General features: G+C 63.2%; 1 protein-coding gene across 3 annotated transcripts in view; it reads left to right on the forward strand.

The window, feature by feature from the left end:
- The window catches only part of slc41a3 (solute carrier family 41 member 3), a 188,297-nt gene that overhangs the window by 44,106 nt on the left and 116,485 nt on the right, over positions 1-27,706 (forward strand). For all 3 annotated transcript variants that reach the window (XM_087994055.1, XM_087994054.1, XM_087994056.1), the window contains 3 exons: positions 21,629-21,773; positions 22,439-22,518; positions 23,036-23,170. In XM_087994055.1, the coding sequence (XP_087850181.1) occupies positions 21,629-21,773; positions 22,439-22,518; positions 23,036-23,170 (360 nt within the window). The remainder of the gene's footprint in view (positions 1-21,628; positions 21,774-22,438; positions 22,519-23,035; positions 23,171-27,706) is intronic.

The raw sequence follows: 27,706 nt of genomic DNA on the forward strand, positions 1-27,706 counted from the left end.
CTTGGAACCCCGTACTCACCCCCGTGACCCTCTCGTGACCCAGTACTCACCCCCGTGACCCTCTTGTGGCCCCGTACTCGCCCCCATGCACCTCTCGGTGCCCCATACACCCCCGTGACCCCCTCGTGACCCCGTACTCACCCCCGTGACCCTCTCGGGATCTTGTACTCGCCCCCATGATCCCGTACTCACCCCCGTGACCCTCTCGGGATCCTTTACTTGCCCCCATGATCCCGTACTCAACCCCGTGACCCCGTACTCACCCCCGTGACCCTCTTGGGATCCCGTACTCACTCCCGTGACCCCGTACTCATCCCCGTGACCCTCTCGGGATCCTGTACTCACCCCCGTGACCCTCTCGGTGCCCCATACACCCCCGTGACCCCCTCGGGATCCTGTACTCATTCCCGTGACCCCGTACTCACCCCCGTGACCCTCTCGTGACCCTGTACTTACCCCCGTGACCCTCTTGGAACCCTGTACTCACCCCCGTGACCCTGTACTCACCCCCGTGATCCTCTTGTGACCCTGTACACACCCCCCGTGACCCTCTCGTGGCCACGTACTCGCCCCCATGCACCTCTCGGTGCCCCATGCACCCACGTGACCCCCCTCGTGACCACGTATTCACCCCCGTGACCATCTCGGGATCCTGTACTCGCCCCCATGATCCCGTACTCAACCCCGTGACCCCGTACTCACCCCCGTGACCCTCTTGGGATCCCGTACTCACCCCTGTGACCCCCTCGGGATCCTGTACTCATTCCCGTGACCCCGTACTCACCCCCGTGACCCTCTCGTGACCCTGTACTTACCCCCGTGACACCCTCGGAACCTCGTACTCACCCTCGTGACCCTCTCGTGACCCTGTACTCACCCCCGTGACCCTCTCGTGGCCCCGTACCCGCCCCCGTGCCCATCTTGGTGCCCCATACACCCCTGTGACCCCCTCGGGATCCCGTACTCACCCCCATGACCCTCTCGGGATCCTGTACTCGCCCCCATGATCCCGTACTCACCCCCGTGACCCCGTACTCACCCCCGTGACCCTCTTGGGATCCTGTACTCACCCCCGTGAACCTGTACTCACCCCATGACCCTCTCGTGACCCTTTATTCACCCCGGTGACACTCTCGGTGCACTGTACTCACCCCGTGACCCTCTCGGTGCCCCATACTCACCCCCCTGACCCCGTACTCACCCACGTGACCCTCTCGGGATCCCGTACTCTCCCCCGTGACCCCGTACTCACCCCCGTGACCCTCTCGGGATCCTGTACTCACCCCCGTGACCCTGTACTCATCGCCGTGACCCTCTCGGGACCCTGTACTCACCCCCATGACCCCGTGCTCATTCCCCTGACCCTCTCGGGATCCTGTACTCACCCACATGACCCCGTACTCACCCCCGTGACCCTCTTGGGATCCTGTACTCACCCCCGTGACCTTGTACTCAACCCTATGACCCTCTCGTGACCCTGTATTCACCCCCGTGACACTCTCGGTGCACTGTACTCACCCCCGTGACCCTCTCGGTGCCCTGTACTCACCCCCGTGACCCTCTTGGAACCCTGTACTCACCCCCGTGAACCTGTACTCACCCCCGTGATCCTCTTGTGACCCTGTACTCACCCCCCGTGACCCCCTGGTGACCCCGTATTCACCCCCGTGACCCTCTCGGGATCCTGTACTCGCCCCCATGATCCCGTACTCATCCCCGTGACCCTGTACTCACCCCCGTGACCCTCTTGGGATCCCGTACTCATCCCCGTGACCCCGTACTCACCCCCGTGACCCTCTTGGGATCCCGTACTCAGCCCCTTGACTCCATATTCACTCCCGTGACCCTCTTGGGATCCCGTACTCACTCCCCTGACCCCGTACTCACCCCCGTGGCCCTCTCGGGATCCTGTACTCATCCCCGTGACCCTCTCGGGATCCTGTACTCACCCCCGTGACCCTCTCGGTGCCCCATACTCACCCCCGTGACCCCGTACTCATCCACGTGACCCTCTCGGGATCCCGTACTCACCCCCGTGATCCCGTACTCACTCCCGTGACCCTCTCGGGATCCTGTACTCACCCCCGTGACCCTGTACTCATCCCTGTGACCCTCTCAGGACCCTGTACTCACCCCCATGACCCCGTACTCATTCCCCTGACCCTCTTGGGATCCTGTACTCACCCCCATGACCCTCTCGTGACCCTGTATTCACCCCCGTGACACTCTCGGTGCACTGTACTCACCCCAGTGACCCTCTCGGAACCCCGTACACACCCCCGTGACCCTCTTGGAACCCTGTACTCACCCCCGTGAACCTGTACTCACCCCCGTGATCCTCTTGTGACCCTGTACTCACCCCCCGTGACCCCCTGGTGACCCCGTATTCACCCCCGTGACCCTCTCGGGATCCTGTACTCGCCCCCATGATCCCGTACTCATCCCCGTGACCCTGTACTCACCCCCGTGACCCTCTTGGGATCCCGTACTCATCCCCGTGACCCCGTACTCACCCCCGTGACCCTCTTGGGATCCCGTACTCAGCCCCTTGACTCCATATTCACTCCCGTGACCCTCTTGGGATCCCGTACTCACTCCCCTGACCCCGTACTCACCCCCGTGGCCCTCTCGGGATCCTGTACTCATCCCCGTGACCCTCTCGGGATCCTGTACTCACCCCCGTGACCCTCTCGGGATCCCGTACTCACCCCCGTGATCCCGTACTCACTCCCGTGACCCTCTCGGGATCCTGTACTCACCCCCGTGACCCTGTACTCATCCCTGTGACCCTCTCAGGACCCTGTACTCACCCCCATGACCCCGTACTCATTCCCCTGACCCTCTTGGGATCCTGTACTCACCCCCATGACCCCCTCGTGACCCTGTATTCACCCCCGTGACACTCTCGGTGCACTGTACTCACCCCAGTGACCCTCTCGGAACCCCGTACACACCCCCGTGACCCTCTTGGAACCCTGTACTCACCCCCGTGAACTTGTACTCACCCCCGTGATCCTCTTGTGACCCTGTACTCACCCCCCGTGACCCCCTGGTGACCCCGTATTCACCCCCGTGACCCTCTCGGGATCCTGTACTCGCCCCCATGATCCCGTACTCATCCCCGTGACCCTGTACTCACCCCCGTGACCCTCTTGGGATCCCGTACTCATCCCCGTGACCCCGTACTCACCCCCGTGACCCTCTTGGGATCCCGTACTCAGCCCCTTGACTCCATATTCACTCCCGTGACCCTCTTGGGATCCCGTACTCACTCCCCTGACCCCGTACTCACCCCCGTGGCCCTCTCGGGATCCTGTACTCATCCCCGTGACCCTCTCGGGATCCTGTACTCACCCCCGTGACCCTCTCGGTGCCCCATACTCACCCCCGTGACCCCGTACTCACCCACGTGACCCTCTCGGGATCCCGTACTCACCCCCGTGATCCCGTACTCACTCCCGTGACCCTCTCGGGATCCTGTACTCACCCCCGTGACCCTGTACTCATCCCTGTGACCCTCTCAGGACCCTGTACTCACCCCCATGACCCCGTACTCATTCCCCTGACCCTCTTGGGATCCTGTACTCACCCCCATGACCCTCTCGTGACCCTGTATTCACCCCCGTAACACACTCTCGGTGCACTGTACTCACCCCAGTGACCCTCTCGGAACCCCGTACACACCCCCGTGACCCTGTACTCAGCCCCGTGACACTCTCGGTGCACTGTACTCACCCCAGTGACCCTCTCGGAACCCCGTACACACCCCTGTGACCCTGTACTCAGCCCCGTGACCCTCTCGGTGCCCTGTACCCACCCCCGTGACCCTCTCGTGGCCCTGTACTCACCCCCGTGACCCTGTACTCACCCCCGTGATCCTCTTGTGACCCTGTACTCACCCCCGTGACCCTCTCGTGGCCCCGTACTCGCCCCCATGCATCTCTCGGTGCCCCATACACCCCCGTGACCCTCTCGTCACCCCGTACTCAACCCCGTGACCCTCTCGGGATCCTGTACCCGCCCCCATGATCCCGTACTCAACCCCGTGACCCCGTACTCACCCCTGTGACCCTCTTTGGATCCCGTACCCATCCCCGTGACCCCGTACTCACCCCCGTGACCCACTTGGGATCCCGTACTCACTCCCGTGACCCCGTATTCACCCCCGTGACCCTCTTGGGATCCCGTACTCATCCCGTGACCCCGTACTCACCCCCGTGACCCTCTCGGGATCCTGTACTCACCCCCGTGTCCCTGTACTCACCCCCATGACCCTCTCGTGACCCTGTATTCACCCCCGTGACACTCTCGGTGCACTGTACTCACCCCAGTGACCCTCTTGGAACCCCGTACACACCCCCGTGACCCTGTACTCACCTCCGTGACCCTCTCGGTGCCCTGTACTCACCCCCGTGACCCTCTTGGAACAACGTACTCACCCCCGTGACCCTGTACACACCCCCGTGACCCTCTCGTGACCCTGTACTCACCCCCGTGACCCTCTCGTGGCCCTGTACTCACCCCCGTGACCCTCTCGTGGCCCCGTACTCGCCCCCGTGACCCTCTCGGTGCCCCATACTCACCCCCGTGACCCCGTACTCACCCACGTGACCCTCTCGGGATCCCGTACTCACCCCGTGACCCCGTACTCACCCCCGTGACCCTGTACTCACCCCCGTGACCCTCTCGGGATCCTGTACTCACCCCCATGACTCCATACTCATTCCCCTGACCCTCTCGGGACCCTGTACTCACCCTCATGACTCCATACTCATTCCTCTGACCCTCTCGGGACCCTGTACTCACCCCCATGACTCCATACTCATTCCCCTGACCCTCTCGGGATCCTGTACTCACCCCCGTGACCCCGTACTCACCCCCGTGACCCTCTCGGGACCCTGTACTCACCCCCATGACTCCATACTCATCCCCCTGACCCTCTCGGGATCCTGTACTCACCCCCATGACCCCGTACTCATCCCCCTGACCCTCTCGGGATCCTGTACTCACCCCCATGACCCCGTACTCATCCCCCTGACCCTCTCGGGACCCTGTACTCACCCCCATGACCCTCTTGGGATCCTGTACTCACCCCCGTGACCCTGTACTCACCCCCATGACCCTCTCGTGACCCTGTATTCACCCCCGTGACACTCACGGTGCACTGTACTCACCCCAGTGACCCTCTTGGAACCCCGTACACACCCCCGTGACCCTGTACTCACCTCCGTGACCCTCTTGGTGCTCTGTACTCACCCCCGTGACCTTCTTGGAACCCCGTACTCACCCCCGTGACCCTCTCGTGACCCAGTACTCACCCCCGTGACCCTCTTGTGGCCCCGTACTCGCCCCCATGCACCTCTCGGTGCCCCATACACCCCCGTGACCCCCTCGTGACCCCGTACTCACCCCCGTGACCCTCTCGTGACCCAGTACTCACCCCCGTGACCCTCTCGTGGCCCCGTACTCGCCCCCGTGACCCTCTCGGTGCCCCATACTCACCCCCGTGACCCCGTACTGACCCACGTGACCCTCTCGGGATCCCGTACTCACCCCGTGACCCCGTACTCACCCCCGTGACCCTGTACTCACCCCCGTGACCCTCTCGGGATCCTGTACTCACCCCCATGACTCCATACTCATTCCCCTGACCCTCTCGGGATCCTGTACTCACCCCCATGACCCCGTACTCATCCCCCTGACCCTCTCGGGACCCTGTACTCACCCCCATGACTCCATACTCATTCCCCTGACCCTCTCGGGATCCTGTACTCACCCCCGTGACCCCGTACTCACCCCCGTGACCCTCTCGGGACCCTGTACTCACCCCCATGACTCCATACTCATCCCCCTGACCCTCTCGGGATCCTGTACTCACCCCCATGACCCCGTACTCATCCCCCTGACCCTCTCGGGATCCTGTACTCACCCCCATGACCCCGTACTCATCCCCCTGACCCTCTCGGGACCCTGTACTCACCCCCATGACCCTCTTGGGATCCTGTACTCACCCCCGTGACCCTGTACTCACCCCCATGACCCTCTCGTGACCCTGTATTCACCCCCGTGACCCTCACGGTGCACTGTACTCACCCCAGTGACCCTCTTGGAACCCCGTACACACCCCCGTGACCCTGTACTCACCTCCGTGACCCTCTTGGTGCTCTGTACTCACCCCCGTGACCTTCTTGGAACCCCGTACTCACCCCCGTGACCCTCTCGTGACCCAGTACTCACCCCCGTGACCCTCTTGTGGCCCCGTACTCGCCCCCATGCACCTCTCGGTGCCCCATACACCCCCGTGACCCCCTCGTGACCCCGTACTCACCCCCGTGACCCTCTCGGGATCTTGTACTCGCCCCCATGATCCCGTACTCACCCCCGTGACCCTCTCGGGATCCTTTACTTGCCCCCATGATCCCGTACTCAACCCCGTGACCTCGTACTCACCCCCGTGACCCTCTTGGGATCCCGTACTCACTCCCGTGACCCCGTACTCATCCCCGTGACCCTCTCGGGATCCTGTACTCACCCCCGTGACCCTCTCGGTGCCCCATTCTCACCCCCGTGACCCCGTATTCACCCCGTGACCCTCTTGGGATCCCGTACTCACCCCCGTGACCCTGTATTCACCCCCGTGACCCTCTTGGGATCCCGTACTCACTCCCGTGACCCCGTACTCACCCCCTTGACCCTCTCGGGATCCTGTACTCACCCCCTTGACCCTCTCGGTGCCCCGTACTCACCCCCGTGACCCCGTACTCACCCCCATGACCCTCTCGGGATCCTGTACTCACCCCCATGACCCCGTAGTCATCCCCCTGATCCTCTCGGGATCCTGTACTCACCCCCATGACCCCGTACTCATCCCCCTGACCCTCTCGGGATCCTGTACTCACCCCCGTGACCCCGTACTCACCCATGTGACCCTCTGGGGATCCTGTACTCACCCCCGTGACCCTGTACTCACCCCCATGACCCCGTACTCATCCCCCTGATCCTCTCGGGATCCTGTACTCACCCCCATGACCCTCTCGGTGCCCCGTACTCACCCCCGTGACCCCGTACTCACCCATGTGACCCTCTCGGGATCCCGTACTCAGCCCCGTGACCCCGTATTCACTCCCGTGACCCTCTTGGGATCCCGTACTCACTCCCGTGACCCCGTATTCACCCCCGTGACCCTCTTGGGATCCCGTACTCATCCCGTGACCCCGTACTCACCTCCGTTACCCTCTCGGGATCCTGTACTTATCCCCGTGACCCTGTACTCACCCCCATGACCCTCTCGTGACCCTGTACTCACCCCCGTGACACTCTCGGTGCACTGTACTCACCCCAGTGACCCTCTTGGAACCCCGTACACACCCCCGTGACCCTATACTCACCTCCGTGACCCTCTCGGTGCCCTGTACTCACCCCCGTTACCCTCTTGGAACAAGGTACTCACCCCCGTGACCCTGTACACACCCCCGTGACCCTCTCGTGGCCCTGTACTCACCCCCGTGACCCTCTCGTGGCCCCGTACTCGCCCCCGTGACCCTCTCGTGGCCCCGTACTCGCCCCCGTGACCCTCTCGGTGCCCCATACTCACCCCCGTGACCCCGTACTCACCCACGTGACCCTCTCGGGATCCCGTACTCACCTCGTGACCCCGTACTCACCCCCGTGACCCTCTCGGTGCCCTGTACTCACCCCCGTGACCCTCTCGGGATCCTGTACTCACCCCCGTGACCCCGTACTCACCCCCGTGACCCTCTCGGGACCCTGTACTCACCCCCATGACTCCATACTCATCCCCCTGACCCTCTCGGGATCCTGTACTCACCCCCATGACCCCGTACTCATCCCCCTGACCCTCTCGGGATCCTGTACTCACCCCCATGACCCCGTACTCATCCCCCTGACCCTCTCGGGACCCTGTACTCACCACCATGACCCACTTGGGATCCTGTACTCACCCCCGTGACCCTGTACTCACCCCCATGACCCTCTCGTGACCCTGTATTCACCCCCGTGACACTCTAAGTGCACTGTACTCACCCCAGTGACCCTCTTGGAACCCCGTACACACCCCCGTGACCCTGTACTCACCTCCGTGACCCTCTTGGTGCTCTGTACTCACCCCCGTGACCCTCTTGGAACCCCGTACTCACCCCCGTGACCCTCTCGTGACCCTGTACTCACCCCCGTGACCCTCTCGTGGCCCAGTACTCACCCCCGTGACCCTCTTGTGGCCCCGTACTCGCCCCCATGCACCTCTCGGTGCGCCATACACCCCCGTGACCCCCTCGTGACCCCGTACTCACCCCCGTAACCCTCTCGGGATCTTGTACTCGCCCCCATGATCCCGTACTCACCCCCGTGACCCTCTCGGGATCCTGTACTCATCCCCGTGACCCTCTCGGGATCCTGTACGCACCCCCGTGACCCTCTCGGTGCCCCATACTCACCCCCGTGACCCCGTATTCACCCCATGACCCTCTTGGGATCCTGTACTCACCCCCGTGACCCTGTATTCACCCCCGTGACCCTCTTGGGATCCCGTACTCACTCCCGTGACCCCGTACTCACCCCCTTGACCCTCTCGGGATCCCGAACTCACCCCCTTGACCCTCTCGGTGCCCCGTACTCACCCCCGTGACCCCGTACTCACCCCCTTGACCCTCTCGGTGCCCTGTACTCACCCCCATGACCCCGTAGTCATCCCCCTGATCCTCTCGGGATCCTGTACTCACCCCCATGACCACGTACTCATCCCCCTGACCCTCTGGGGATCCTGTACTCACCCCCCTGACCCTGTACTCATCCCCGTGACCCTCTCGGTGCCCTGTACTCACCCCCATGACCCCGTAGTCATCCCCCCGATCCTCTCGGGATCCTGTACTCACCCCCATGACCCTGTACTCATTCCCCTGACCCTCTCGGGATCCTGTACTCACCCCTGTGACCCCGTACTCATTCCCGTGACCCTCTCGGGATCCTGTACTCACCCCCGTGACCCTGTACTCATTCCCCTGACCCTCTCGGGATCCTGTACTCACCCCCATGACCCCGTACTCATCCCCCTGATCCTCTCGGGATCCTGTACTCACCCCTGTGACCCCGTACTCATTCCCGTGACCCTCTCGGGATCCTGTACTCACCCCCGTGACCCTGTACTCATCCCCCTGACCCTCTCGGTGCCCCATACTCACCCCCGTGACCCCGTACTCATTCCCGTGACCCTCTCGGGATCCGGTACTCACCCCCATGACCCCGTACTCATCCCCCTGACCCTCTCGGGATCCTGTACTCACCCCCGTGACCCCGTACTCATTCCCATGACCCTCTCGGGATCCTGTACTCACCCCCGTGACCCTGTACTCATCCCCGTGACCCTCTCGGGACCCTGTACTCACCCCCATGACCCCGTACTCATCCCCCGATCCTCTCGGGATCCTGTACTCACCCCCATGACCCTCTTGGTGCCCCGTACTCACCCCCGTGACCCCGTACTCACCCATGTGACGCTCTTGGGATCCCGTACTCAGCCCCGTGACCCCGTATTCACTCCCGTGACCCTCTTGGGATCCCGTACTCAGCCCCGTGACCCCGTACTCACTCCCGTGGCCCTCTCGGGATCCTGTACTCATCCCCGTGACCCTCTCGGGATCCTGTACTCATCCCCGTGACCCTCTCGGTGCCCCATACTCACCCCCGTGACCCCGTACTCACCCCCGTGGCCCTCTCGGGATCCTGTACTCATCCCCGTGACCCTCTCGGTGCCCCATACTCACCCCCGTGACCCCGTACTCACTCCCGTGACCCTCTCGGGATCCTGTACTCACCCCCGTGACCCTGTACTCACCCCCGTGACCCTCTCGGGACCCTGTACTCACCCCCATGACCCCGTACTCATTCCCCTGACCCTCTTGGGATCCTGTACTAACCCCCATGACCCCGTACTCACCCCCGTGACCCTCTTGGGATCCTGTACTCACCTCCATGACCCTCTCGTGACCCTGTATTCACCCCCGTGACACTCTCGGTGCACTGTACTCACCCCAGTGACCCTCTCGGAACCCCGTACACACCCCCGTGACCCTGTACTCACCCCCGTGACCCTCTCGGTGCCCTGTACTCACCCCCGTGACCCTCTTGGAACAACGTACTCACCCCCATGACCCTCTCGTGACCCTGTATTCACCCCCGTGACACTCTCGGTGCACTGTACTCACCCCAGTGACCCTCTTGGAACCCCGTACACACCCCCGTGACCCTGTACTCAGCCCCGTGATCCTCTCGGTGCCCTGTACTCACCCCCGTGACCCTCTTGGAACCCTGTACTCACCCCCGTGACCCTGTACTCACCCCCGTGACCTCCTCTTGTGACCCTGTACTCACCCCCGTGACCCTCTCGTGGCCCAGTACTCACCCCCGTGACCCTCTCGTGGCCCCGTACTCGCCCCCATGCACCTCTCGGTGCCCCATACACCCCCGTGACCCTCTCGTCACCCCGTACTCAACCCCGTGACCCTCTCGGGATCCTGTACTCGCCACCATGATCCCGTACTCAACCCCGTGACCCCGTACTCACCCCTGTGACCCTCTTGGGATCCCGTACTCATCCCCGTGACCCCGTACTCACCCCTGTGACCCTCTTGGGATCCCGTACTCACTCCCGTGACCCCGTATTCACCCCCGTGACCCTCTTTGGATCCCGTACTCACTCCCGTGACCCCGTACTCACCTCCGTGACCCTCTCGGGATCCTGTACTCACCCCCGTGACCCTGTACTCACCCCCAAGACCCTCTCGTGGCCCTGTACTCACCCCCGTGACCCTCTCGTGGCCCCGTACTCGCCCCCGTGACCCTCTCGTGGCCCCGTACTCGCCCCTGTGACCCTCTCGGTGCCACATACTCACCCCCGTGACCCCGTACTCACCCACGTGACCCTCTCGGGATCCCGTACTCACCTCGTGACCCCGTACTCACCCCCGTGACCCTCTCGGTGCCCTGTACTCACCCCCGTGACCCTCTCGGGATCCTGTACTCACCCCCGTGACCCCGTACTCACCCCCGTGACCCTCTCGGGACCCTGTACTCACCCCCATGACTCCATACTCATCCCCCTGACCCTCTCGGGATCCTGTACTCATCCCCATGACCCCGTACTCATCCCCCTGACCCTCTCGGGATCCTGTACTCACCCCCATGACCCCGTACTCATCCCCCTGATCCTCTCGGGACCCTGTACTCACCACCATGACCCTCTTGGGATCCTGTACTCACCCCCGTGACCCTGTACTCACCCCCATGACCCTCTCGTGACCCTGTATTCACCCCCGTGACACTCTAAGTGCACTGTACTCACCCCAGTGACCCTCTTGGAACCCCGTACACACCCCCGTGACCCTGTACTCACCTCCGTGACCCTCTTGGTGCTCTGTACTCACCCCCGTGACCCTCTTGGAACCCCGTACTCACCCCCGTGACCCTCTCGTGACCCTGTACTCACCCCCGTGACCCTCTCGTGGCCCAGTACTCACCCCCGTGACCCTCTTGTGGCCCCGTACTCGCCCCCATGCACCTCTCGGTGCCCCATACACCCCCGTGACCCTCTCGTGACCCCGTACTCACCCCCGTAACCCTCTCGGGATCTTGTACTCGCCCCCATGATCCCGTACTCACCCCCGTGACCCTCTCGGGATCCTGTACTCATCCCCGTGACCCTCTCGGGATCCTGTACGCACCCCCGTGACCCTCTCGGTGCCCCATACTCACCCCCGTGACCCCGTATTCACCCCATGACCCTCTTGGGATCCTGTACTCACCCCCGTGACCCTGTATTCACCCCCGTGACCCTCTTGGGATCCCGTACTCACTCCCGTGACCCCGTACTCACCCCCTTGACCCTCTCGGGATCCCGAACTCACCCCCTTGACCCTCTCGGTGCCCCGTACTCACCCCAGTGACCCCGTACTCACCCCCTTGACCCTCTCGGTGCCCTGTACTCACCCCCATGACCCCGTAGTCATCCCCCCGATCCTCTCGGGATCCTGTACTCACCCCCATGACCCTGTACTCATTCCCCTGACCCTCTCGGGATCCTGTACTCACCCCTGTGACCCCGTACTCATTCCCGTGACCCTCTCGGGATCCTGTACTCACCCCCGTGACCCTGTACTCATTCCCCTGACCCTCTCGGGATCCTGTACTCACCCCCATGACCCCGTACTCATCCCCCTGATCCTCTCGGGATCCTGTACTCACCCCTGTGACCCCGTACTCATTCCCGTGACCCTCTCGGGATCCTGTACTCACCCCCGTGACCCTGTACTCATCCCCCTGACCCTCTCGGTGCCCCATACTCACCCCCGTGACCCCGTACTCATTCCCGTGACCCTCTCGGGATCCGGTACTCACCCCCATGACCCCGTACTCATCCCCCTGACCCTCTCGGGATCCTGTACTCACCCCCGTGACCCCGTACTCATTCCCATGACCCTCTCGGGATCCTGTACTCACCCCCGTGACCCTGTACTCATCCCCGTGACCCTCTCGGGACCCTGTACTCACCCCCATGACCCCGTACTCATCCCCCGATCCTCTCGGGATCCTGTACTCACCCCCATGACCCTCTCGGTGCCCCGTACTCACCCCCGTGACCCCGTACTCACCCATGTGACGCTCTTGGGATCCCGTACTCAGCCCCGTGACCCCGTATTCACTCCCGTGACCCTCTTGGGATCCCGTACTCAGCCCCGTGACCCCGTACTCACTCCCGTGGCCCTCTCGGGATCCTGTACTCATCCCCGTGACCCTCTCGGGATCCTGTACTCATCCCCGTGACCCTCTCGGTGCCCCATACTCACCCCCGTGACCCCGTACTCACCCCCGTGGCCCTCTCGGGATCCTGTACTCATCCCCGTGACCCTCTCGGTGCCCCATACTCACCCCCGTGACCCCGTACTCACTCCCGTGACCCTCTCGGGATCCTGTACTCACCCCCGTGACCCTGTACTCACCCCCGTGACCCTCTCGGGACCCTGTACTCACCCCCATGACCCCGTACTCATTCCCCTGACCCTCTTGGGATCCTGTACTAACCCCCATGACCCCGTACTCACCCCCGTGACCCTCTTGGGATCCTGTACTCACCTCCATGACCCTCTCGTGACCCTGTATTCACCCCCGTGACACTCTCGGTGCACTGTACTCACCCCAGTGACCCTCTCGGAACCCCGTACACACCCCCGTGACCCTGTACTCACCCCCGTGACCCTCTCGGTGCCCTGTACTCACCCCCGTGACCCTCTTGGAACAACGTACTCACCCCCATGACCCTCTCGTGACCCTGTATTCACCCCCGTGACACTCTCGGTGCACTGTACTCACCCCAGTGACCCTCTTGGAACCCCGTACACACCCCCGTGACCCTGTACTCAGCCCCGTGATCCTCTCGGTGCCCTGTACTCACCCCCGTGACCCTCTTGGAACCCTGTACTCACCCCCGTGACCTCCTCTTGTGACCCTGTACTCACCCCCGTGACCCTCTCGTGGCCCAGTACTCACCCCCGTGACCCTCTCGTGGCCCCGTACTCGCCCCCATGCACCTCTCGGTGCCCCATACACCCCCATGACCCTCTCGTCACCCCGTACTCAACCCCGTGACCCTCTCGGGATCCTGTACTCGCCACCATGATCCCGTACTCAACCCCGTGACCCCGTACTCACCCCTGTGACCCTCTTGGGATCCCGTACTCATCCCCGTGACCCCGTACTCACCCCTGTGACCCTCTTGGGATCCCGTACTCACTCCCGTGACCCCGTATTCACCCCCGTGACCCTCTTTGGATCCCGTACTCACTCCCGTGACCCCGTACTCACCTCCGTGACCCTCTCGGGATCCTGTACTCACCCCCGTGACCCTGTACTCACCCCCATGACCCTCTCGTGACCCTGTATTCACCCCGTGACACTCTCGGTGCACTGTACTCACCCCAGTGACCCTCTTGGAACCCCGTACACACCCCCGTGACCCTGTACTCACCACCGTGACCCTCTCGGTGCCCTGTACTCACCCCCGTGACCCTCTTGGAACAACGTACTCACCCCCGTGACCCTCTCGTGACCCTGTACTCACCCCCGTGACACTCTCGGTGCACTGTACTCACCCCAGTGACCCTCTTGGAACCCCGTACACACCCCCGTGACCCTGTACTCAGCCCCGTGATCCTCTCGGTGCCCTGTACTCACCCCCGTGACCCTCTTGGAACCCTGTACTCACCCCCGTGACCCTGTACTCACCCCCGTGACCTCCTCTTGTGACCCTGTACTCACCCCCGTGACCCTCTCGTGGCCCAGTACTCACCCCCGTGACCCTCTCGTGGCCCCGTACTCGCCCCCATGCACCTCTCGGTGCCCCATACACCCCCATGACCCTCTCGTCACCCCGTACTCAACCCCGTGACCCTCTCGGGATCCTGTACTCGCCACCATGATCCCGTACTCAACCCCGTGACCCCGTACTCACCCCTGTGACCCTCTTGGGATCCCGTACTCATCCCCGTGACCCCGTACTCACCCCTGTGACCCTCTTGGGATCCCGTACTCACTCCCGTGACCCCGTATTCACCCCCGTGACCCTCTTTGGATCCCGTACTCACTCCCGTGACCCCGTACTCACCTCCGTGACCCTCTCGGGATCCTGTACTCACCCCCGTGACCCTGTACTCACCCCCATGACCCTCTCGTGACCCTGTATTCACCCCGTGACACTCTCGGTGCACTGTACTCACCCCAGTGACCCTCTTGGAACCCCGTACACACCCCCGTGACCCTGTACTCACCACCGTGACCCTCTCGGTGCCCTGTACTCACCCCCGTGACCCTCTTGGAACAACGTACTCACCCCCGTGACCCTCTCGTGACCCTGTACTCACCCCCGTGACCCTCTCGGTGCCCCATACTCACCCCCGTGACCCCGTACTCACCCACGTGACCCTCTCGGGATCCCGTACTCACCCCGTGACCCCGTACTCACCCCCGTGACCCTCTCGGTGCCCCATACTCACCCCCGTGACCCCGTACTCACCCACGTGACCCTCTCGGGATCCCGTACTCACCTCGTGACCCCGTACTCACCCCCGTGACCCTCTCGGTGCCCTGTACTCACCCCCGTGACCCTCTCGGGATCCTGTACTCACCCCCGTGACCCCGTACTCACCCCCGTGACCCTCTCGGGACCCTGTACTCACCCCCATGACTCCATACTCATCCCCCTGACCCTCTCGGGATCCTGTACTCACCCCCATGACCCCGTACTCATCCCCCTGACCCTCTCGGGATCCTGTACTCACCCCCATGACCCCGTACTCATCCCCCTGACCCTCTCGGGACCCTGTACTCACCCCCATGACCCTCTTGGGATCCTGTACTCACCCCCGTGACCCTGTACTCACCCCCATGACCCTCTCGTGACCCTGTATTCACCCCCGTGACACTCACGGTGCACTGTACTCACCCCAGTGACCCTCTTGGAACCCCGTACACACCCCCGTGACCCTGTACTCACCTCCGTGACCCTCTTGGTGCTCTGTACTCACCCCCGTGACCCTCTTGGAACCCCGTACTCACCCCCGTGACCCTCTCGTGACCCTGTACTCACCCCCGTGACCCTCTCGTGGCGCAGTACTCACCCCCGTGACCCTCTTGTGGCCCCGTACTCGCCCCCATGCACCTCTCGGTGCCCCATACACCCCCGTGACCCCCTCGTGACCCCGTACTCACCCCCGTAACCCTCTCGGGATCTTGTACTCGCCCCCATGATCCCGTACTCACCCCCGTGACCCTCTCGGGATCCTGTACTCATCCCCGTGACCCTCTCGGGATCCTGTACGCACCCCCGTGACCCTCTCGGTGCCCCATACTCACCCCCGTGACCCCGTATTCACCCCATGACCCTCTTGGGATCCTGTACTCACCCCCGTGACCCTGTATTCACCCCCGTGACCCTCTTGGGATCCCGTACTCACTCCCGTGACCCCGTACTCACCCCCTTGACCCTCTCGGCATCCCGAACTCACCCCCTTGACCCTCTCGGTGCCCCGTACTCACCCCCGTGACCCCGTACTCACCCCCTTGACCCTCTCGGTGCCCTGTACTCACCCCCATGACCCCGTAGTCATCCCCCTGATCCTCTCGGGATCCTGTACTCACCCCCATGACCCCGTACTCATCCCCCTGACCCTCTCGGGATCCTGTACTCACCCCCGTGACCCCGTACTCACCCATGTGACCCTCTGGGGATCCTGTACTCACCCCCCTGACCCTGTACTCATCCCCGTGACCCTCTCGGGACCCTGTACTCACCACCATGTCCCCGTACTCATTCCCCTGACCCTCTCGGGATCCTGTACTCACCCCCATGACCCCGTACTCATCCCCCTGATCCTCTCGGGATCCTGTACTCACCCCCATGACCCTGTACTCATCCCCCTGACCCTCTCGGGATCCTGTACTCACCCCTGTGACCCCGTACTCATTCCCGTGACCCTCTCGGGATCCTGTACTCACCCCCGTGACCCTGTACTCATCCCCCTGACCCTCTCGGTGCCCCATACTCACCCCCGTGACCCCGTACTCATTCCCGTGACCCTCTCGGGATCCGGTACTCACCCCCATGACCCCGTACTCATCCCCCTGACCCTCTCGGGATCCTGTACTCACCCCCGTGACCCCGTACTCATTCCCATGACCCTCTCGGGATCCTGTACTCACCCCCGTGACCCTGTACTCATCCCCGTGACCCTCTCGGGACCCTGTACTCACCCCCATGACCCCGTACTCATCCCCCGATCCTCTCGGGATCCTGTACTCACCCCCATGACCCTCTCGGTGCCCCGTACTCACCCCCGTGACCCCGTACTCACCCATGTGACGCTCTTGGGATCCCGTACTCAGCCCCGTGACCCCGTATTCACTCCCGTGACCCTCTTGGGATCCCGTACTCAGCCCCGTGACCCCGTACTCACTCCCGTGGCCCTCTCGGGATCCTGTACTCATCCCCGTGACCCTCTCGGGATCCTGTACTCATCCCCGTGACCCTCTCGGTGCCCCATACTCACCCCCGTGACCCCGTACTCACCCCCGTGGCCCTCTCGGGATCCTGTACTCATCCCCGTGACCCTCTCGGTGCCCCATACTCACCCCCGTGACCCCGTACTCACTCCCGTGACCCTCTCGGGATCCTGTACTCACCCCCGTGACCCTGTACTCACCCCCGTGACCCTCTCGGGACCCTGTACTCACCCCCATGACCCCGTACTCATTCCCCTGACCCTCTTGGGATCCTGTACTAACCCCCATGACCCCGTACTCACCCCCGTGACCCTCTTGGGATCCTGTACTAACCTCCATGACCCTCTCGTGACCCTGTATTCACCCCCGTGACACTCTCGGTGCACTGTACTCACCCCAGTGACCCTCTCGGAACCCCGTACACACCCCCGTGACCCTGTACTCACCCCCGTGACCCTCTCGGTGCCCTGTACTCGCCACCATGATCCCGTACTCAACCCCGTGACCCCGTACTCACCCCTGTGACCCTCTTGGGATCCCGTACTCATCCCCGTGACCCCGTACTCACCCCTGTGACCCTCTTGGGATCCCGTACTCACTCCCGTGACCCCGTATTCACCCCCGTGACCCTCTTTGGATCCCGTACTCACTCCCGTGACCCCGTACTCACCTCCGTGACCCTCTCGGGATCCTGTACTCACCCCCGTGACCCTGTACTCACCCCCATGACCCTCTCGTGACCCTGTATTCACCCCGTGACACTCTCGGTGCACTGTACTCACCCCAGTGACCCTCTTGGAACCCCGTACACACCCCCGTGACCCTGTACTCACCACCGTGACCCTCTCGGTGCCCTGTACTCACCCCCGTGACCCTCTTGGAACAACGTACTCACCCCCGTGACCCTCTCGTGACCCTGTACTCACCCCCGTGACACTCTCGGTGCACTGTACTCACCCCAGTGACCCTCTTGGAACCCCGTGCACACCCCCGTGACCCTGTACTCAGCCCCGTGATCCTCTCGGTGCCCTGTACTCACCCCCGTGACCCTCTTGGAACCCTGTACTCACCCCCGTGACCCTGTACTCACCCCCGTGACCTCCTCTTGTGACCCTGTACTCACCCCCGTGACCCTCTCGTGGCCCAGTACTCACCCCCGTGACCCTCTCGTGGCCCCGTACTCGCCCCCATGCACCTCTCGGTGCCCCATACACCCCCGTGACCCTCTCGTCACCCCGTACTCAACCCCGTGACCCTCTCGGGATCCTGTACTCGCCACCATGATCCCGTACTCAACCCCGTGACCCCGTACTCACCCCTGTGACCCTCTTGGGATCCCGTACTCATCCCCGTGACCCCGTACTCACCCCTCTGACCCTCTTGGGATCCCGTACTCACTCTCGTGACCCCGTATTCACCCCCGTGACCCTCTTTGGATCCCGTACTCACTCCCGTGACCCCGTACTCACCTCCGTGACCCTCTCGGGATCCTGTACTCACCCCCATGACCCTCTCGTGACCCTGTATTCACCCCGTGACACTCTCGGTGCACTGTACTCACCCCAGTGACCCTCTTGGAACCCCGTACACACCCCCGTGACCCTGTACTCACCACCGTGACCCTCTCGGTGCCCTGTACTCACCCCCGTGACCCTCTTGGAACAACGTACTCACCCCCGTGACCCTCTCGTGACCCTGTACTCACCCCCGTGACCCTCTCGGTGCCCCATACTCACCCCCGTGACCCCGTACTCACCCACGTGACCCTCTCGGGATCCCGTACTCACCCCGTGACCCCGTACTCACCCCCGTGACCCTCTCGGTGCCCCGTACTCATCCCCGTGACCCTCTCGGGACCCTGTACTCACCCCCATGACTCCATACGCATCCCCCTGACCCTCTCGGGATCCTGTACTCACCCCCATGACCCCGTACTCATCCCCCTGACCCTCTCGGGACCCTGTAGTCACCCCCATGACCCTCTTGGGATCCTGTACTCACCCCCGTGACCAACTACTCACCCCCATGACCCTCTCGTGACCCTGTATTCACCCCCGTGACACTCTAGGTGCACTGTACTCACCCCAGTGACCCTCTTGGAACCCCGTACACACCCCCGTGACCCTGTACTCACCTCCGTGACCCTTTTGGTGCTCTGTACTCACCCCCGTGACCCTCTTGGAACCCCGTACTCACCCCCGTGACCCTCTCGTGACCCTGTACTCACCCCCGTGACCCTCTCGTGGCCCAGTACTCACCCCCGTGACCCTCTTGTGGCCCCGTACTCGCCCCCATGCACCTCTCGGTGCCCCATACACCCCCGTGACCCCCTCGTGACCCCGTACTCACCCCCGTGACCCTCTCGGGATCTTGTACTCGCCCCCATGATCCCGTACTCACCCCCATGACCCTCTCGGGATCCTGTACTCATCCCCGTGACCCTCTCGGGATCCTGTACGCACCCCCGTGACCCTCTCGGTGCCCCATACTCACCCCCGTGACCCCGTATTCACCCCCATGACCCTCTTGGGATCCTGTACTCACTCCCGTGACCCCGTACTCACCCCTGTGGCCCTCTCGGGATCCTGTACTCATCCCCGTGACCCTCTCGGGATCCTGTACTTACCCCCGTGACCCTCTCGGTGCCCCATACTCACCCCCGTGACCCCGTATTCACACCGTGACCCTCTTGGGATCCCGTACTCAGCCCCGTGACCCCGTATTCACCCCCGTGACCCTCTTGGGATCCCGTGACCCCGTACTCACCCCCGTGACCCTCTCGGGATCCTGTACTCACCCCCTTGACCCTCTCGGTGCCCCGTACTCACCCCCGTGACCCCGTACTCACCCACGTGACCCTCTCGGGATCCTGTACTCACCACCATGACCCTGTACTCACCCCCATGACCCCGTACTCATCCCCCTGACCCTCTCGGGATCCTGTACTCACCCCCATGACCCTGTACTCACCCCCATGACCCCGTACTCATCCCCCTGACCCTCTCGGGATCCTGTACTCACCCCCATGACCCCGTACTCATCCCCCTGATCCTCTCGGGATCCTGTACTCAGCCCCGTGACCCTGTACTCATCCCCGTGACCCTCTCAGGACCCTGTACTCACCCCCATGACCCCGTACTCATCCCCCTGATCCTCCCGGGATCCTGTACTCACCCCCATGACCCCGTACTCATCCCCCTGACCCTCTCGGGATCCTGTACTCACCTCCGTGACCCCATACTCATTCCCGTGACCCTCTCGGGACCCTGTACTCACCCCCATGACCCCGTACTCATCCCCCTGACCCTCTCGGGATCCTGTACTCACCCCCATGACCCCGTACTCATCCCCCTGACCCTCTCGGGATCCTGTACTCACCCCCATGACCCCGTACTCATCCCCGTGACCCTCTCGGGATCCTGTACTCACCCCCATGACCCTCTTGGGATCCGGTACTCACCCCCATGACCCCGTACTCATCCCCCTGACCCTCTCGGGATCCTGTACTCACCCCCATGACCCCGTACTCATCCCCCTGACCCTCTCGGGATCCTGTACTCACCCCCATGACCCCGTACTCATCCCCCTGACCCTCTCGGGACCCTGTACTCACCCCCGTGACCCCGTACTCATTCCCATGACCGTCTCAGGATCCTGTACTCACCTCCGTGACCCTGTACTCATCCCCGTGACCCTCTCGGGATCCTGTACTCACCCCCGTGACCCCGTACTCACCCATGTGACCTTCTTGGGATCCTGTACTCACCCCCCGTGACCCTGTACTCATCCCCGTGACCCTCTCGGGACCCTGTACTCACCCCCATGACCCCGTACTCATCCCCCTGACCCTCTCGGGACCCTGTACTCACCCCCATGACCCTCTTGGGATCCTGTACTCACCCCCATGACCCCGTACTCATCCCCCTGACCCTCTCGGGATCCTGTACTCACCCCCGTGACCCCGTACTCATTCCCATGACCCTCTCGGGATCCTGTACTCACCACCGTGACCCTGTACTCATCCCCGTGACCCTCTCGGGACCCTGTACTCACCCCCATGACCCCGTACTCATCCCTGTGACCCTCTCCGGACCCTGTACTCACCCCTGTGACCCTGTACTCATCCCTGTGACCCTCTCGGGACCCTGTACTCACCCCCATGACCCCGTACTCATCCCCCTGATCCTCTTGGGATCCTGTACTCACCCCCATGACCCTCTCGGTGCCCCGTACTCACCCCCGTGACCCCGTACTCACCCATGTGACCCTCTTGGGATCCCGTACTCAGCCCCGTGACCCCGTACTCAAGCCCGTGTCCCTGTACTCACCCCCGTGACCTCCTCGGGGTGAGTGAGGGTGGGGGTGTGGGAGGGGGAGTGGAGGTGTTAGTGACGCTGGTGGGAGTGGGGGTGGGGCATGCGGATTGGGGGTTGAGTGGGTGTGGTGATGGTGGAGTGGGGGTTGGCAGGGGTGAGGGACATGGCAGTGCGGGGCGGTAGGGTGAGTGGGTCTGTGGCGGTTGCCCTCTGTGATTTGCCCCCTGACCCCTGACCCCCGTTCCCAGATATGGTGTACCTGGCGCCCTCACTGTGCGGACTCTTTATTGGCCTGATCCCCGTGTGGGTGCTGATTGCCAGGCGGAACCCCCAGATGGCGGAGGTGCTGAAATCCGGCTGGCAGCCCGTCCTGGTCGCCATGACGATTAGCAGGTGAGTGCCTGATTGGAGGGTGGGGGGGCATGGGGAGGGGAAGGGTCACCATCATCGAGGTGGAGGGTGTGGGGGGGGGGGGGGGGAGAGAGCAGAGAGGGTGTGGGGGTGGGGCTGGGAGATGGTCCGTAAACTCCCCAAGGGTCTGCCATTGCCTCGTGAGCACCGGGAGGGTCGGCAGAAATAAACCGCTGTGCGTGGAGGGGGCAGGGGCTGAGTGGGATCATCACTCCTTATCAATCCCGAGAGACCAGTAACTTTCTGGGGACCTGGGTTCAAATCCCACTACAGCAGAATTCTATAAAAATTGGGAAATAAGTCGAAAGATGACCATGAAACTGTTGATTGTTGGAAAAACCTATCTGGTTCAGTCATGTCCTTCAGGGAAGGAATCAGCCATCCTTCCCTGGTCTGGTCTACACGTGACTCCAGACCCACAGTAATGTGGCTGGCTCCTACCTGCCCCTTGGGCAGTTAGGGATGGGCAACAGATGCCGGTGTAGCTGGGGATAGCCATGTTGCACAAATGAATAAAGCACACCCGCACGTACCACACTGTCGCCCGTCAGACACTCCCAGGAGGTGGCAGGGTCTGTTTTCCCATCAGTTACTGTGAAAGATGGTGATGATTCCTGATTGAGTTCCTCTGCTCCTTGTTTCCTCAGTATTGGTGGATTGATCCTGGACAAGACAGTGTCAAATCCAAACTTTGAGGGTATGGCTGTTTTCACCCCTGTCATTAACGGTGAGTACTTTATGCCAGATTCATCCGCTGCATTTCCCAAATGTGAACTGGAAAACAGTGCGCTTCTCGTGAAGGGCTGAAAAATGTGTTGCTGGAAAAGCGCAGCAGGTCAGGCAGCACCCAAGGAGCAGGAGAATCGACGTTTCGGGCATGAGCCCTTCTTCAGGAATGAAGCCCTTCTTCATTTTGTGAAGGAGCAATTTCTTTCCCTCAATGGGCAGAAAATCTCTGCATATTGATGGTTAATCTCCTGTGTAGTCCCAGATAATGAATCGACTCCTGCTGACTTCAGAATTTCATCTCACGATATTGTGTGACAGTGTGAGGTCATTAAATAAACTGGTCAGAGTCAGTGAGGACGTTTGAAAGTGCAATCATTGCTGCATTGGAAACAGCAACCAATTTACACACAGAAACATCCCACAGATGACAAATACGACGCACTGCCTAACAGCTGCGAATGAAACCCTGAGTGTGTTGCAGCCCCTGTTGAGTTGCTGGTATTTTCTGATGCTAGGTGTTGGTGGCAACCTGGTGGCTATTCAAGCAAGTCGCATCTCGACCTACCTCCATCTGTGGAGTGTTCCGGGAGTGCTGCCGCGCAGAATGTGGCAGAATTGGCCCCATCCATGGACTACCTTTTTCCGCTCAGGTAGGTCACCCCCTGCAGCCCCTCCTGACACAGCTCTGTCCCTGCAGCGCAGTATCGCAGTGTAGTTTCGCAGCGTGTCACAGCATGTGTCGCAGTGCAGTGTCCCAGCGTGTGTCCCAACGTGTTCCAGCCTTTATCGCCGCATGTGTCCCAGTGTGTGTCGCAGCGTGTGTCGCAGCGTGTCCCAGAGTGTGTCGCAGAGTGTGTCGCAGCGTGTGTCCGAGAGTGTGTCGCAGCGTGTCCCAGCGTGTGTCGCAGCGTGTGTCCCAGCGTGTGTCCGAGAGTGTGTCGCAGCGTGTGTCCGAGAGTGTGTCACAGCGTGTGTCCCAGCGTGTGTCCCAGCGTGTGTCCCAGCGTGTGTCCGAGAGTGTGTCCCAGCGTGTGTCCCAGCGTGTGTCCCAGCGTGTGTCCCAGCGTGTGTCTGAGAGTGTGTCGCAGCGTGTGTCGCAGCGTCTGTCCCAGCGTGTGTCCCAGCGTGTGTCGCAGCATGTGTCTGAGAGTGTGTCGCAGCGTGTGTCGCAGCGTGTGTCTGAGAGTGTGTCGCAGCGTGTGTCTGAGAGTGTGTCCCAGCGTGTGTCGCAGCGTCTGTCCGAGAGTGTGTCGCAGCGTGTGTCCGAGAGTGTGTCGCAGCGTCTGTCCCAGCGTGTGTCTGAGAGTGTGTCGCAGCGTGTGTCCGAGAGTGTGTCGCAGCGTGTGTCGCAGCGTGTGTCTGAGAGTGTGTCCCAGCGTGTGTCGCAGCGTCTGTCCGAGAGTGTGTCGCAGCGTGTGTCCGAGAGTGTGTCTGAGAGTGTGTCGCAGCGTGTGTCCGAGAGTGTGTCGCAGCGTGTGTCGCAGCGTGTGTCCGAGAGTGTGTCGCAGCGTGTGTCCGAGAGTGTGTCGCAGCGTCTGTCCGAGAGTGTGTCGCAGCGTGTGTCTGAGAGTGTGTCGCAGCGTGTGTCTGAGAGTGTGTCGCAGCGTGTGTCTGAGAGTGTGTCGCAGCGTGTGTCTGAGAGTGTGTCGCAGCGTGTGTCCGAGAGTGTGTCGCAGCGTGTGTCCGAGAGTGTGTCGCAGCGTGTGTCTGAGAGTGTGTCTGAGAGTCGCAGCATGTGTCCCAGCGAGTCCCAGCGTGTGTCCCAGCATGTGTCGCAGCGTATATCAGCGTGTCGCAGTGTGTCCCAGCGTGTGCCGCAGTGTGTCCCAGCGTGTGCCGCAGCGTGTCCCAGCGCGTGCCGCAGCATGACCCAGCATGTGTAGCAGCGGGTCCCAGTGTGTATCCCAGCGTGTCCCAGCGTATGTGCCACAGCGTGTCGCAGCGTGTGTCGCAGCGTGTGTCGCAGCGTGTGTCGCAGCGAGTGTCGCAGCGAGTGTCGCAGCGAGTGTCGCAGCGTGTGTCGCAGCGTGTGTCGCAGCGAGTGTCGCAGCGAGTGTCGCAGCGTGTGTCGCAGCGTGTGTCGCAGCGAGTGTCGCAGCGTGTGTCGCAGCGTGTGTCGCAGCGTGTGTCGCAGCGTGTGCCGCAGCGTGTGTCCCGGCGTGTGTCCCAGCGTGTGCCGCAGCGTGTGTCTCAGCGTGTGTCGCAGCGTGTGTCGCAGCGTGTGTCGCAGCGTGTGTCGCGGCGAGTGTCGCGGCGAGTGTCGCGGCGAGTGTCGCGGCGAGTGTCGCGGCGTGTGTCGCGGCGTGTGTCGCGGCGAGTGTCGCGGCGAGTGTCGCGGCGAGTGTCGCGGCGAGTGTCGCGGCGAGTGTCCCGGCGTGTGTCCCGGCGTGTGTCCCGGCGTGTGTCCCGGCGTGTGTCCCGGCGTGTGTCCCGGCGTGTGTCCCGGCGTGTGCCGCAGCGTGTGCCGCAGCGTGTGTCCCAGCGTGTGTCCCAGCGTGTGCCGCAGCGTGTGTCCCAGCGAGTGTCGCAGCGAGTGTCGCAGCGTGTGTCCCAGCGTGTGTCCCAGCGTGTGTCCCAGCGTGTGTCCCAGCGTGTGTCCCAGCGTGTGTCGCAGCGAGTGTCGCAGCGAGTGTCGCAGCGAGTGTCGCAGCGAGTGTCGCAGCGAGTGTCCCAGCGTGTGTCCCAGCGTGTGTCCCAGCGTGTGTCCCAGCGTGTGTCCCAGCGTGTGTCCCAGCGTGTGTCGCTGCGTGTGTCCCAGCGTGTGACCCAGCGTGTGCCGCAGCGAGTGTCGCAGCGAGTGTCGCAGCGAGTGTCCCAGCGAGTGTCCCAGCGTGTGTCCCAGCGTGTGTCCCAGCGTGTGCCCCAGCGTGTGCCCCAGCGTGTGTCCCAGCGTGTGCCGCAGCGTGTGCCCCAGCGTGTGCCGCAGCGTGTGTCCCAGCGTGTGTCCCAGCGTGTGTCCCAGCGTGTGACCCAGCGTGTGCCGCAGCGTGTGTCCCAGCGAGTGTCCCAGCGAGTGTCGCAGCGAGTGTCGCAGCGAGTGTCCCAGCGTGTGTCCCAGCGTGTGTCCCAGCGTGTGTCCCAGCGTGTGCCGCAGCGTGTGCCGCAGCGTGTGTCCCAGCGAGTGTCCCAGCGTGTGTCCCAGCGAGTGCCGCAGCATGTGTCCCAGCGTGTGTCCCAGCGTGTGTCCGAGCGTGTGTCCCAGCGTGTGTCCGAGCGTGTGTCCGAGCGTGTGTCCGAGCGTGTGTCCCAGCGTGTGTCCCAGCGTGTGTCCCAGCGTGTGCCGCAGCGTGTGTCCCAGCGAGTGTCCCAGCGTGTGTCCCAGCGAGTGCCGCAGCATGTGTCCCAGCGTGTGTCCCAGCGTGTGTCCCAGCGTGTGTCCCAGCGTGTGTCCCAGCGTGTGCCGCAGCGTGTGCCGCAGCGTGTGTCCCAGCGTGTGTCCCAGCGTGTGTCCCAGCGTGTGTCCCAGCGTGTGTCCCAGCGTGTGTCCCAGCGTGTGCCGCAGCGTGTGTCCCAGCGAGTGTCCCAGCGTGTGTCCCAGCGAGTGCCGCAGCGTGTGTCCCAGCGTGTGTCCCAGCGTGTGTCCCAGCGTGTGTCCCAGCGAGTGTCCCAGCGTGTGCCGCAGCGTGTGTCCCAGCGTGTGTCCCAGCGTGTGTCCCAGCGTGTGTCCCAGCGTGTGTCCCAGCGTGTGTCCCAGCGTGTGCCGCAGCGTGTGTCCCAGCGTGTGTCCCAGCGTGTGTCCCAGCGTGTGTCCCAGCGTGTGTCCCAGCGTGTGTCCCCGCGTGTGTCCCCGCGTGTGTCGCAGCGTGTGTCCCCGCGTGTGTCCCAGCGTGTGTCGCAGCGTGTGTCCCAGCGTGTGTCCCAGCGTGTGTCCCAGCGTGTGTCCCCGCGTGTGTCCCAGCGTGTGTCCCAGCGTGTGTCCCAGCGTGTGTCCCAGCGTGTGCCGCAGCGTGTGCCGCAGCGTGTGCCGCAGCGTGTGCCGCAGCGTGTGTCCCAGCGTGTGTCCCAGCGTGTGCCGCAGCGTGTGTCCCAGCGTGTGCCGCAGCGTGTGTCCCAGCGTGTGTCCCAGCGTGTGTCGCAGCGTGTGCCGCAGCGTGTGTCCCAGCGTGTGTCCCAGCGTGGGTCGCAGCGTGTGTCCCAGCGTGTGTCCCAGCGTGTGTCCCAGCGTGTGTCCCAGCGTGTCTCCCAGCGTGGGTCGCTGCGTGTGTCCCAGCGTGTGTCCCAGCGTGTGTCCCAGCGTGTGTCCCAGCGTGTGTCCCAGCGTGTGTCCGAGAGTGTGTCGCAGCGTGTGTCGCAGCGTGTGTCGCAGCGTGTGTCGCAGCGTGTGTCGCAGCGTGTGTCGCAGCGTGTCCCAGCGTGTGTCCCAGCGTGTGTCCCAGCGTGTGTCGCAGCGTGTGTCGCAGCGTGTGTCGCAGCGTGTGTCGCAGCGTGTGTCCCAGCGTGTGTCCCAGCGTGTGTCCCAGCGTGTGTCCGAGAGTGTGTCCGAGAGTGTGTCCGAGAGTGTGTCCGAGCGTGTGTCCGAGCGTGTGTCCGAGCGTGTGTCCGAGCGTGTGTCCGAGCGTGTGTCCGAGCGTGTGTCCGAGCGTGTGTCCCAGCGTGTGTCCCAGCGTGTGTCCCAGCGTGTCTCCCAGCGTGTCTCCCAGCGTGTCTCCCAGCGTGTGTCCCAGCGTGTGTCCCAGCGTGTGTCCCAGCGTGTGTCCCAGCGTGTGTCCCAGCGTGTGCCGCAGCGTGTCCCAGCGTGTGCCGCAGCGTGTCCCAGCGTGTGTCCCAGCGTGTGCCGCAGCGTGTGTCCCAGCGTGTGCCGCAGCGTGTGTCCCAGCGTGTGTCCCAGCGTGTGTCCCAGCGTGTGTCCCAGCGTGTGTCCCAGCGTGTGTCCCAGCGTGTGTCGCAGCGTGTGTCGCAGCGTGTGTCGCAGCGAGTGTCCCAGCGTGTGTCCTAGCGTGTGTCCCAGTGTGTGTCCCAGTGTGTGTCCCAGCGTGTCCCAGCGTGTGTCCCAGCGTGTGTCCCAGCGTGTGTCCCAGCGTGTGTCCCAGCGTGTGTCCCAGCGTGTGTCGCAGCGTGTGTCGCAGCGTGTGTCGCAGCGTGTGTCGCAGCGTGTGTCCCAGCGTGTGTCGCAGTGTGTGTCGCTGCGTGTCCCAGTGATTGTCCCAGCGTGTGCCGCAGCGTGTGTCCCAGCGTGTGCCGCAGCG

Source organism: Chiloscyllium plagiosum, unplaced genomic scaffold (genome assembly GCF_037043375.1).
Source record: "Chiloscyllium plagiosum isolate Xiang-an unplaced genomic scaffold, Cpla_swu_hap1 HiC_scaffold_14, whole genome shotgun sequence".
NCBI lineage: Eukaryota > Metazoa > Chordata > Chondrichthyes > Orectolobiformes > Hemiscylliidae > Chiloscyllium > Chiloscyllium plagiosum.